Source organism: Chiloscyllium punctatum, chromosome 4 (assembly GCF_047496795.1).
Source record: "Chiloscyllium punctatum isolate Juve2018m chromosome 4, sChiPun1.3, whole genome shotgun sequence".
NCBI classification, from domain to species: domain Eukaryota; kingdom Metazoa; phylum Chordata; class Chondrichthyes; order Orectolobiformes; family Hemiscylliidae; genus Chiloscyllium; species Chiloscyllium punctatum.
This window is the reverse complement of record NC_092742.1, coordinates 11,311,639-11,325,468: the sequence shown is the minus strand read 5'-3', so window position 1 is coordinate 11,325,468 and position 13,830 is coordinate 11,311,639. Positions and strand designations below refer to the sequence as shown.

General features: G+C 44.1%; 1 protein-coding gene across 10 annotated transcripts in view; it reads left to right on the top strand.

Moving 5' to 3' along the window:
- The window catches only part of dglucy (D-glutamate cyclase), a 138,744-nt gene that overhangs the window by 66,690 nt on the left and 58,224 nt on the right, over positions 1-13,830 (top strand). For all 10 annotated transcript variants that reach the window (XM_072568062.1, XM_072568063.1, XM_072568070.1 and 7 more), the window contains one exon: positions 4,920-5,031. In XM_072568062.1, the coding sequence (XP_072424163.1) occupies positions 4,929-5,031 (103 nt within the window). In that variant the 5' untranslated portion in view covers positions 4,920-4,928. The remainder of the gene's footprint in view (positions 1-4,919; positions 5,032-13,830) is intronic.

Genomic DNA, 13,830 nt, shown 5'->3' with positions numbered 1-13,830 from the left:
GAGGCATGGATAGGGTAAATAGGCAATGTCTTTTCCCTGGAGTTGGGGAGTCCAGAACTAGAGGGCATAGGTTTAGGGTGAGAGGGGAAAGATATAAAAGGGACTTACGGGGCAACATTTTCACACAGAGCGTGGTACATGTATGGAATGAGCTGCCAGAGGAAGTGGTGGAGTCTGGTACAATTGCGACATTTAAGAGGCTTTTGGATGGGTATATGAATAGGAAGGGTTTGGAGGGATATGGGCTGGGTGCTGGCAGGTGGGACTAGATTGGGTTGGGATATCTGGTCGGCATGGACAGGTTGGGCCAAAGGGTCTGTTTCCATGCTGTACATCTCTATGACTCTATACAGAGAAAAAACAAACACAGTTTATCAGTTACTAAGAATTCTGGCCTAAATTTGTATCAAACTTTCATGATACAGATCATATCCCAGAGCAAATGGGAATTCTGCAATTTAACAAGAAAGAAACAGAAGATATGAAAGTTACTTACTTCTTTACTCAAGTAAATATTGCTGGCTATAAACTACAAGGTTATGAAATGGATTAGAATTATTAGTTACTAATATTGAAAGTCACTTATTTTGCTAATTTTGTTTCTTGAATCAGGAGCAGATATTACTATGATAGCTTAGAGTGGCTTCACAGTGTGAGACTTTGACCATTAAAAGTTGAAATCCAGAGCCTGAGAAGCCGTATCCTTCTGAGTCGTCTGATGGGTCCTCCCTCAGTACAGCTGTGAGACATTCCTTTACCAGTAATGCAACTCCCCCACCCTTTTACCTCCCTATTACACCTGAAACATCTGAATTCTGGGACATTCAGCTGCCAGTCCTGTCCCCCTTTTAACCAAGTCTCTGAAATCAAAATAATGTCATAGTTCCAAGTACTAAACAAAGTTGTAATTAATGGCCTATTATGCTTCTCGCATTGAAACACATGAATTTCAGACCACCTCCGCTGCTGTTTTCAGCAACGTTTCCCTGCCTGTTCTTAGTCATGTTTGCCTTGGTTTCTAACTCTCTCTCAATTCCTGCATTTACTGCCCTACTCCTCTGGTTCCCATCCCCCTTCCACACTTGTTTAAATCCTCCCCAACCACTCTTCCAAATAACCCCATTCCTCCCCCCCAACGAAAAGACATTAGTCCCAGTCCACAGCGTCATGGCCTTCAGACAGGGTCTCCACCATCTCAATCTTAAATAGGCACCCCCTGACATTTAGGCCCACTTCTGCATATGACGATGCTGTCACTTTGAAAAGGTCATTTTGTCCTGGATTTGCACATTCTCCCCCTTTCTATGTGGGTTTCCTCCGGGTGCTCTGGTTTCCTCCCACAGGTTAGATGCATTATAGAACATAGAACAGAAGAATACAGCACAGTACAGGCCCTTTGACCCTCGATGTTGCGCCGACCCAAGCCCACCTAACCTACACTAGCCCACTATCCTCCATATGCCTATCCAATGCCCGCTTAAATGCCCATAAAGAGGGAGAGTCCACCACTGCTACTGGCAGGGCATTCCATGAACTCACGACTCGCTGAGTAAAAAATCTACCCCTAACATCTGTCCTATACCTACCACCCCTTAATTTAAAGCTATGCCCCCTTGTAATAGCTGACTCCATACGTGGAAAAAGGTTCTCACGGTCAACCCTATCTAAACCCCTAATCATCTTGTACACCTCTATCAAGTCACCGCTAAACCTTCTTTTCTCCAATGAAAACAACCCCAAGTACTTCAGCCTTTTCTCATACGATCTTCCTACCATACCAGGCAACATCCTGGTAAACCTCCTCTGCACCCGTTCCAGTGCCTCCACATCCTTCCTATAGTATGGCGACCAAAACTGCACACAATACTCCAGATGCGGCCGCACCAGAATCTTATACAACTGCAACATTAGTTAGAAGTAAATGTAGAATAATAGGGTAGGGAAATGAGTCAGGGTGGGGTACTCTTTGGTGTGTTGGAGTGGACTTATTGGACCAAATGACCTGTTTCCACACTGCAAGGATTCTATGATTTTCATTTCAGGTGACCAGCGCAGGAAAAATCATGAGATCTCCACACCATTTGAATCTGTATAAAATAGACTTTGGGGAGAGATGATGGGGTTGAAAATATAAAAAAATCTTGAGGACAATGCCTTTAGTTAATTGTTTCAGCAAGAAAGGGTAAGAAGGTACTTTTAGTTGGAAACTGCAAAATACTTGGGGGAGATATAATTATATGGTTTAACGAATAGAAAGATAAGACTCTGAAGTAAGTTGTGGTGCCACTCTGACCTCAATAAGCATGTGTTCATGCTCTATCAAGAATTTGAACTACATGGAGCAAAGAACATCCTCTCCTTAGCCTCTCCATTGTGTACATAAACATAGTTTAACAGTTATCTTAAAGTCTGGCCTGAACTTGTATCAAGACAAAAAGAACCTACACAACACACAATTAACATTTAGGAATGTCTAGAATGGAGTTTTGTAGGTGGTTGTGTCTGAAATGAGGATTTATGAAATGAACTTACAGAAGTCATATTAATAAATGCTGCACAATCAAATATCATGTGATTATGCATCACATAGTCAGCTGTCATGTGGATAGAATGTCATGTTATTGTATGAAACATGTTTCCAACCAGAGTTGGCAAACCTGGTGCAGATGGATGCAAGACTTTTTTTATTCATTCATGGTGTATGGGTTTTGCTTGCTAAACATTTATTGCCCATTTCCAATTCTTCTTGAGATGGTGATAGTGAGCTGTCTTGTTGAATTACTACAGTCTTTCACATGGAAATAAACTGCAATGCTGTTATCGAGAAAATTCCAAAATTTTGACCTAGTGACAGTGAAGTAATGATGATATTAGTTCCAAGGCAAGAGAGTGTGTGGCTTGGAGGGGAATGTAGAGGTGGTTTTTAAAAAATTCATTTATGGGATGTGGGCTTCATTGGCTGGGCCAGCATTCAGTGCCCATCTCTAATTGCTCAGGGGGCAGTTAAGAATCAATCAGATTGCTGTGGGTCTGGAGTCACATGTAGGCCAGACCAGATAAGGATGACAGATTTCATTCCCTGAAGGACATTAGGGAACCAGATGAGTTTTTCTGACAATAGTTTCATGGTCATAAGTCAACTGTTAATTCCAGATTTTTTAAAAATTAAAATTACACCATCTGCCATGGTGGGAGTTTGAACCTGTGTCCCCAGAACATTGGCTGAGTTTCTGGATTAGTAAATCCAGAGATAATACCACAAGGCCATTGCCTCCCCAATAAGTGTTCCTATGCATCTGTTATGTTTGTCCTTCTAGGTAGTAAAATTAGCTGGTTTAAAATGTGATGTAACTTGAGTGTTGCTGCAATCCTTATAGCTGTTATGTGCATCATTGGTAAAGGGAGTGAGTATGGAAGGTGGTGGATAGAGTGCTAATCAAGCAGCTGCTTTGACCTGGATGGTGTCAAACTTCTTGCATGTTCTTGGAACTTCACCCATTCAGACAACTGGAGAATTCAATCACATCCCTTACTTGTGCATTGTAGACAGTCATTAGGGAGTTAGGAGGTGAATTACTCATCACAGCATTCTCAGCCTCTGCTGTTGAATCCACAAAATATATATGACTAGTCTGGTTCATTTTCTGGTCAATGGCAACCCCTCGGTTTTGATAGTGAAGAATTCAGTGATAGTAATGCATTCAGCATAAAAGAATGAGCCAGTTAGATTCTCTTGTCTTAAGGAAAACATTGCCTGCCACTTCTGTGGCATGAATATTATTTGCCACTTGTCAGCCCAAGCCTGGATGTTACCCAGACCATGCTGTATTTGGGCACAAACTGCTTCCATGTCTGAGAAGTTGTAGATAGTGTGGAATCATCAGCAAACGTCCCCACTTCTGACTTACAATGGAGAGAAGGTCATTGATGAAATAGCTGAAGATAGTTGGATCTAGAACACTACCCCAAGGAAGTCATTTAGTTATGGAGCTGAGATAATTAATCTCAAACAAACACAACCATCTTTCCTTTATGCTATGAATGTCTGCAAGCAGTGGAGATTTTATTCTCTGATTTCCATTGCTCCAGACCATTTTGATGCCATATTTATTTGAAAGATTCCTTGATGTCAAGGGCAGTCACTCTGACCTCACCTTTGGGGTTCAGCTCTTTACTCCATGTTTAGACTAAAGCTGTAATAAGATTAGGAGTTGAGTGCCTGGGATATCATGGGCAAGTTATTACTGAGCAGTGGCTATTTGAAAGCAATGCCAATGAGAGCTTCCGTCACTTTGCTTATGATTGATAGGAGACTAATAGGGCAGTAATTGCCTAGGCTGCATTTGTCCTTTTTTGCGAGCAGAACATTCCTGGGTAGTTTTCCATATTGCCAGTTTGGTTGTTGTTCTGGGTATGTTTATATCATTTATATGGGCAGTGTTTGTGAATACTAAGAGAATCAAAAGAAGCTGGGTGCAGTGTAAAGATGTAATATTGATAATTAGATAAAAAAGAATGAAGAAGAGGAATGAGAGGTATTGGAAAAAGAAACATCTGGGTCTTGTTGTAAGACTGGAAGAAGAACTGTCTTAAGAAGGAACTCCCTCCCAAACAGCATTGTGGGGGTGTCCGGCGCTGACGATTAAAGTGCACTTTTAAAAACTGAGACATATATTTGGCGAATTTGAACTGAAACATAACATTCAGCCAATCAAAGGTCCTCTGTTTCCCATAAACCAATGGGAGTGTTAATTAGTGTAAACTCAGAGGTTGCAAACAAGGTGTCAATCTATTTTAATATTTTTTGGAGTTGAAAGCAATGCAATCGTGATTCTTACTGATTATTTTTTGTTTAAAATGCCGTTATTTATTCCTTTACAAGCACAGTGCATACTTTTTGTTGCTTTTACATTCAACAGGGTTCAACAATGCTGAATGCTGGCTTCCTGAAGTCTGTGCTGCCGGCCTCGGCCAGAGAGTTGATCCGAAATGGACTATCGAGGGGTTTGGCCACTTCCGGGATGTCCCAAGGTACTTCTCCCCTCTATATTCCCGTATCCACACTTGTGTCAGCAACCACACACCTCTTAACCCCGAGTGAAAATTTTATACAAAGAGAAAGAACAGGGATTTTAAAGTAGTCTGCCTCTGCCAATGATCTCTGATCTTCTCCTGCTGACATTGCACTCAAATCAAGCCACCCAGATCGTCCTTAAATACTTTTGAATTGAGAGGTGAGAGTAGGGTAGGGGAACATCTCTACTGATGGATTGAGAGGAGACAGACAGCCCGTTAAAGACAGAGGGTGCAGCCCATTACATCCAGTTGCAGCTGTCAGGTTACACGGTCACTTCAGCCTTAGGCTGGAAAAAAACCAGCTTTGCATCAGAATTTACAAAGTTATACAAAAAATTATTTTTAACGTGAGTACCCATGTTTCTGGGAGGAGGATCTGAGCTTTGTGCAGGGAAAAGGTCGACTAGAGCTCCCCCAACAGCTTAAAGAAAGAATGGTTCTCAACAAAACTCGTTCATGGGGCATCCTAAAACATTTGCAGACAATGGTGTACATTTTTTTTGTGAAGTGCAGTTACTGTTTTGAGATAGGCAAATGTGGCCGCTGATTTTGGTATGGGAACCTGTCAAACAGCAAACGTGATTGATATTTTCTAATAAACACACCTATGGAGCAGGTCTTGAATCCAGGCGTCCTGCTTCAGAGATAGGGACACTGCCACTATGCCACAAATTCTCTCAGCCAACATTCTGAGGAAGTAGAGGTATTGTGCTTTCTTGACCATAGTGTCAATCTGGGTGGACCAGGAAAGATTGTTGGTGATCGTCATTCCCAGGAACCTGACGCTCTCCACCATCTCCTCCTCAGCTCCATTGATGCAGAGGCATGCCCTACACTTCACTTTCTGAAGTAAATGACCAGCTCCTCCATTTTGATTACATTGATGAAGAGATTATTGTCTCTATGCCATGCCGTGAAGCAAAATATCTCTTTCCTGTACTCCGCCTCATCATTGTTTGAGATCCAACCCAAAACAGTGGTGTAGTCAGCAAACTAGGAAATGGAGTTGGTGCAGAATTTGGTGACATAGTCATATGTAAAGAAGAAGTATAGTAGGGGTCTGAGTGCAGCATCGCAGGGCACCAATGTTGAGAGTTATTGTAGAGGTGTTATCACCTATCCTTATTGTCTGCCGTCTGTTGGTCAGGCAGTCAAGGGGGGAGCAGAAACCTAAGTCCTCGAGTTTGGAGATGGGTTTTATTGAAATTATGGTGTTGAAGATGGAGATGTCGTCAATAAATAGGAGCCTGTAATAGGTATCCTTGTTGTCCAGATGTTCAAGGGATGAGCGTAGAGCCAGGGAGATGGCGTCTGCCATGGGCCTGTTGCACCGCTAGGCAAATTGCAAGGGTTCAGTGCAGTTTGGGAGACTGGAGTTGATATGTGCCATGACCAATCTCTCAAAGCACTTCATAATAATGGATGTCAGAGCCACTGAGCAGTAGTCATTGAGGCACGCTACTGATTCTTCTTTGGCACTGGGATGATGGCCATCTTCTTGAAACATTTGGGAACTTCAGAACATAGTCAGGAGAGGTTGAAGATGACTGCAAATACTCTTGTACAGGATCTGAGTGCATGACTGAGGATTCCATCCAGGCCTGAGGCTTTCCATGGATTCACTCTTAAGAAGGCCAACCTAAAATCTATGGCAGTAATCAAAGTATGGGTGCATCCGAGGCTGTTGGGACAGGTGGCATTGTTTCACTGACATTCTGTTCAAAGTGAGTGTCAAAACACATTGAGCTCATTGGCAGCAGTATGTCAACTTAAGCCAATGTTAGCCACTAATAGTCCAGTAATGGCTATTCATCCTCCTAGCCAGATCATTATCCACTCCTTTGTCTGTCCAACTGTTCTTTGTCTTTTTGAGTTCTAACCCCATCTCTCGTTTACTTCTCACCCCGCCCCCCCCACCAAGGTTGGTGAGTCCAAAGCTAGAGGCATAGGTTTAAGGTGAAAGGGGAAAGATTTGAAAAAGACCAGAGGGGTAACTTTTTCATGCAGAGGATATTGATTAGTGGAACAAACTGCCAGATGAAGTAGTGGAGGTGGGTACAACTACAACATGTAAAAGACATCTTGATGGGTGTATGAATAGGAAGGGTTAAGAGAGATATAGGCCAAAAGCTGGCAAATGGGATTAAGTCAGATTAGGATATCTGACTGGCGCAGATGAGTTGGACCAAAGGGTCTATTTATGTGCTGTATGACTTAGACTACACTCCCAATATGTGAAGTAGATAACTGAAGAGATTGTGGAGGCATTGGTAGTGATCTTGCAGGACTCGGGAGGCAATGGCCTGGCGTTATTGTCACTAGACAATTCATCCAGAATACTGGATTAGTGGTGCTAGAAGAGCACAGCAGTTCAGGTAGCATCCAACGAGCAGCGAAATCGACGTTTCGGGCAAAAGCCCTTCATCAGGAATAAAGGGAGTGAGCCTGAAGCGTGGAGAGATAAGCTAGAGGAGGGTGGGGGTGGGGAGAGAGTAGCATAGAGTATAATGGGTGAGTGGGGGAGGAGATGAAGGTGATAGGTAGGCATGCACTGAGAAAGCAAATGTGGCTGTGGTACCGAGTTTGTTTCACGACATGGTTGAAGAGCTTCAGAGCAGAGGAAATAACCTGGGAGTTGCAGTGGGAGAGGGACTCCCTGAGATTCTTGTAGAGAGAGGAGGAAAACTTCTTCAAGGCAGGCATCCTTGCAAGAGGATTCGCAGTAGGGTTCAAATCAACGAGGTAAAAACAATGACTGCAGATGCTGGAAAGCAAATACTGGATTAGTGGTGCTGGAAGAGCACAGCAGTTCAGGCAGCATCCAACGAGCAGCGAAATCGATGTTTCGGGCAAAAGCCCTTCATCAGGAATAAAGGGAGTGAGCCTGAAGCATGGAGAGATAAGCTAGAGGAGGGTGGGGGTGGGGAGAGAGTAGCATAGAGTACAATGGGTGAGCGGGGGAGGAGATGAAGGTGATAGGTAGACATGCACTGAGGAAGCAAATGTGGCTGTGGTAGCAAGTTTGTTTCACGACATGGTTGAAGAGCTTCAGAGCAGAGGAAATGGCCTGGGAGTTGCAGTGGGAGAGGGACTCCCTGAGATTCTTGTAGAGAGAGGAGGAAAATTTCTTCAAGGCAGGCATCCTTGCAAGAGGATTCGCAGTAGGGTTCAAATCAACGAGGCAAAAACAATGACTGCAGATGCTGGAAAGCAAATACTGGATTAGTCTGTGAAGCCTGCCTTGAAGAAGTTTTCCTCCTCTCTCTACAAGAATCTCAGGGAGTCCCTCTCCCACTGCAACTCCCAGGTTATTTCCTCTGCTCTGAAGCTCTTCAACCATGTCGTGAAACAAACTCGGTACCACAGCCACATTTGCTTCCTCAGTGCATGCCTACCTATCAACTTCATCTCCTCCCCCACTCACCCATTCATCCAGAATCTCAACTAATGTTCTAGGGACCCGGACTTGAATCCCATCATGGCAGAAAGTGGAATTTGAATTCAATTTTAAAAATCTGGAATTAAGAATCTACCAATATCCATGAAACCATTGTTGATTGTCAGTAAAACTTGTGCTCACTAATATCCTTCAGAGAAGGAAATTAACCATCCTCACCTGATCTGGCCTACATGTGATTCCAGACCCACAGCAATGTGGTTGACTCTGGACTGCCCTCTGGGCAATTAGATTAGATTAGATTCCCTACAGTATGGGGACAGGCCCTTCACCCAACAAGTCCACACCAACCCTCTGAAGAGTACCCACCCAGACCCATTCCCCGACATTTACCCCCCGACTAATGGACCTAACATCATGGGCAATTTAGCATGGCCAATTCACCTGACCTGCACATGTTTGGACTGTGGGAGGAAACCAGAGCACCCGGAACCCACACAGAAACAGGGAGAACGTGTAAACTCCGCACAGATAGTGGCCCAAGGTGGGAATTGAACCCAGGTCCCTGGCACTGTGAGGTAGCAGTGCTAACCACTGAGTCACCGTGCTCATTAGAGATGAGCAATGCTTGGTGGCCAACCAAAGATGTCCACATCCTTTGAATGAATAAAAAAAATCACTTGGTCAGGAAGGCTCCCAGAGGACTGGAAAATGGGTGATGTAACACCCCTGTTTAAGAAGGAAGGGAAGTAGAAGACAAGAAACTCTAGGCCAGTTAGCCTGACAGAGCCATTGGGAAAACTTTAAGGATAAGTTTGCAGAGTACTTGGGAGTCAATGATAAAATAGGGCAGAGTCAGAACGATTTCATCAAGTGGAGGTCATACATGACAATCTGTTAGAGATCTTTGAGCAAGTTAAACAAAGGAGAGCAATGGAGGGATCTATTTGGATTTCCAGAAGGTCATTGACAATGTGCCACACAGAAGACTGCTAATTAAGATAAGAGCCCCTCGTATTAGGGGCAAGTTCTGGCATGGATAGAAGATTGACTAACTGGCAGAAAGAATACATTAGGGATACAGGAGATTTTTCCAGGATGACAACAAATGACTACTGGAGTTCCACGGAGGTCAGTGTTCGGACCACGCCTATTCATTCACGATCTGGGCAAAGGAACTGAGAACATTGTTGCTAAGTTTTCAGGTGGCACAAAGATAGCTGGAGGAGCATTTAGTGTTGAGGAAGTGGAGAGGCAGCAGAGGCACTTGGGCAATTGGCAGAAATCTGAGCCACAAAGGAACCTGTGAGTTCTAGTTCAGGATTCTCTTAAGGTGAACACACAGGTTCAGTTGACAAGAAGGCAAATGCAATGTTAGCATTTGTTTCAAGAGGGCTAGAATACAAGAGCAGGGATGTATTACTGAGGCTGTATAATGCTATACTGAGATTGCATTTAGAATATTTGGAGCAGCTTTGGCCCCCATATCTAAGGATGGATGTGCTGGCATTGAAGGGGGTCTGTTTCAGAGCAGTGAACCCAGGGATTGAAGGGCTTGAATCCCATCCTATGAGGAGGATTTGAGGACTCTGGATCTGTACTTGCTGGAATTTAAAAGGAGGAGGAGGTATCTGATTGAAGCTTACAGGTCTGGATAGAATGGATGTGGAAAAATTGTTTCTACTAATAGGAAAGACTAGGACCCAAGGGCACAGCCTCAGAATTCATAGATAACTCTTTAGAACTGAAATGAGGAATTTCTTCAGCCAGATAGTAGTGAGTCTGTGGAGATCATTGCCACAAACGGCTGTGGAGGCCAAGTCATTGAGTGTATTTAAGACAAATAGGCTCTTGATGGGTAAGAGGCTGTAGGGTTACGGGGAGAAAGCAGGGACTATGATTGAGAACATATCAGCCATGATTGAATGGCAGAGCAGACTTGATGGGCCGAATGGCATAATTCTGTTCATATATTTTATGGTACCAAGCATTACCAAATTTTGTTTGTTTGCGCTTTAAGAAAAAAAAGTTTCTCATCAGTAACTTGCTTGATATTTCTTCCTTTTAGAATTATATCAAATTTGAATATGACAACAACATTCTTCAAATTTTGTTTGTATTGTTGGATTGATAGATTTTTGTTTGTGGTCAATTAATTTTTTTTCCCAGACAATCTTTTCTATTTTGTCAATTACAAATTAAAACAAGTACTTTATTGATCCCAATATCAGAAACAATAATGTCTGTGCTTGGTGCTTTTCTCAGAAGATAACAAGTGGCCTGACTGGTCAAGGCCTAGTCTCTGGAAGCCTTTAGCTATTGACGTCCACAGGTAACTCCTCAAATCTGCAAGACTCATTGGCCTGTTGTTGTGTTCTCAGGGAGCACATGTAACCTGTTTAAAATTACAATAGTAAAGTGAAGAGACAGTTCAGGCTGGAAAACGACAGGGAACAAGGAATGGCTGTTCAATTAAATTGCATATATTTCAATGTAAGAGGGCATACAGGTAAGGCCGATGAACTCAGGGCGTGGATAGGTACATGGGACTGGGATATCATAGCCTTTACAGAAACATGACTAAGAGAGGGACAGGACTAGCAGCTCAATGTGCCAGGGTACAGGTGCTTTAGGCGGGACAGAGGTGTTGGAAGGAGGGGAGGGCGAGTTGTATTTTTGATTAAGGAGAGTATCACAGCAGTAATCAGAGATGAAATAACTGAAGAATCATCCAGTAAGGCTTTGTGGATGGAGCTACAAAATAAGAAGGGGATTGTGACGTTATTGGGGTTGTACTATAGGCACCCAAATAGTCAACTGGAATTAGAGGAACAAATATGCAGGGAGATTGGGGAGACTTGTAGGAGCAATAGAGTTGTCAAAGGAGGGAATTTTAATTTTCCTAACATAGACTGGGACTGCCATAGCATTTAGGGCCTAGATGGGATGGAATTTCTGAAGTGTGTTCAGGAAAGTTTCCTCAAGAGTATATAGAGGGTCCTACTTGGGAAGGGACAAAACATGACCTACTCTTGGGAAATAGGGCAGGACTGGTGATGGAGGTGACAGAGGGGGAACACTTTGGGACCAGTGACCATAATTCTATTAATTTTAAAATAGTTATGGAGAGAGACAAAACTGTTCCACAGGTTCACATTCTAAATTAAGACAGAGTGAATTTTGATGGAATTAGACAGGACCTTGCAGGGGTTTATTGAAGTTGTTTATTTGTAAGCAAAGGGACCTCTAACAAAAGTGAGATAGCTAGAGTTCAAGGTCTATATGTCCCTGTGAGGGTGAAAGGCAAGGTTGACAGGAATAAAGAACCCTGGATAACAAGAGATATTGAGGCTTTGTCCAGAAAAAAGAAGGAAGTATGACTCAGATGCAGGGTCGAGAGTTTGGTGTTGGAAAAGCACAGCAGGTCAGGTAGCATCCAAAGAGAAGGAGAATTGACGTTTTGGGCAAGAGCTCTCATCAGGAATGAGGCTTGTGGGCCGGGGGGCTGAGAGATAAATGGGAGGGGGATGGGACTGAGGTAGCTGAGAGTGCGATAGGTAGATGGAGATGGGGGTAATGGTGATAGGTCAGAGGGGAGGCTGAACAATATAGGTGGGAAGGAAGATGGACAGGTAGGGCAGGTCATGAGGGCAGTGCCGAGTTACGGGATTGGATCTGGGATATGCTGGGGGGAAGGGAAATGAGAAAACTGGTGAAATCCACATTGATGCCGTGTGGTTGGAGGGTCCCAAGGCAGAAGATGATGTGTTCTTCCTCCAGCTGTCAGGTAGTTAGGGTTTGGCGATAGAGGAGATCTACAACCTGCATGTCCTTGGTGGACTGGGAGGGGGAGTTGATGTGTTCGGCCATGAGGCGGTGGCGTTGGTCGGTGCGGGTGTCCTAGAGATGTTCTCTGAAGCATTCTGCAAGTAGGCGTCCTGTCTCCCCAAAGTAGATGAGGCTGCATCGGGAGCAACAGATACCCTAAATGATGTATGCAAGTGTAGGTAAAACTTTGATGGATGTGGAAGGCTCCTTTGGGGCCTTGGACGGGGGTGAGGAGGTAGGTTTGGGCACAGGTTTTGCAATTTCTGCGGTGGAAGGGAAAGGTGTCAGGAGGGGAGGGTGGGTTAGTGGGGGGGCATGGACCTGACAAGAGAGTCATCAAGGGAATGGTCTTTACGGAAATTAGATAGGAGTGGGGAGGGAAATATATCTCTGGTGGTGGGGTCTGTTTGTAGATGGCGGAAATGACAGAGGATGATGCACTGTAGACAGAGGTTGATGGGGTGGAACATGAGGACTGGGGGAGTTCTGTCCTTGTGGTTGGAGGGGTGGGGTGCGAGGGCGGAGGTGCAAGAGGGTGATAAGATGTGCTAGAGGGCATTATCAACCACGTGGGAGGAGAAATTACGGTCTTTGAAGAAGGAGGCTATCTGGTATGTTCCGTGGTGGAACTGGTCCTCCTGGGAGCAGATGCAGTGGAGGCGGAGCAATTGAGACTAAATTTGTATATATCACATCATCAGAGGTTCTATAATACTGTAAGGGCTGGCGCTGTGGAAGCCAGACCAATATCAAGCACTATTCACATGGGCAGCACGGTGGCACAGTGGTTAGCACTGCTACCTTACAGTGCCTGAGACCTGGGTTCAATTCCTGCCTCAGACAACTGTCTATGTGGAGTTTGCACATTCTCCCTGTGTCTGCGTGGGTTTCCTCCGGGTGCTCTGGTTTCCTCCCACAGTCCAGAAATGTGCAGGTTAGGTGAATTGGCCATGCTAAAATTGCCCGTAGTGTTAGATGAAGGGGTAAATGTAGGGGAATGGGTCTGGGTGGGTTGCTTTTCGGAGGGTCGGTGTGGGCTTGTTGGGCCAAAGGGCCTGTTTCCACACTGTAAGTAATCTAATCTAAGCAAATAAAGGGTAACTTGGTGATGGGATACCGGCCTCTGTAGAGTTATGTCAGTAGCAACGAGAGAAAAAAATACAATCCTGAAGAGATTTGCTCGCAACAGGCATCTTTGATTTAGTGTAAGTGTTTCTGGTGTCATGCCATTATTTGGGAAGTAAGGCTTGTTTGATCCTGTTGTCAAAAACTGGGCCTAGTATGTGGAAAGAATGCGCTATTTTCTCTGGCCAGATGACATTGAAACAGATGAAAAGCACCGAGTAATTCTCCTGACAGCTTTTTCAGTTATTAGGCACCAGATACGAAAGCATTTCAAGAGTTGACAGATTTAGTTAAGGAATGTTATGACCCAAACCTCCTCTAATTCTGAGATGCTATCGGTTTTACTCAGCAATGCAAGAACTAGGGGATCTGCGTCTGGATTTTTGATGAGGTGAAAACGACTG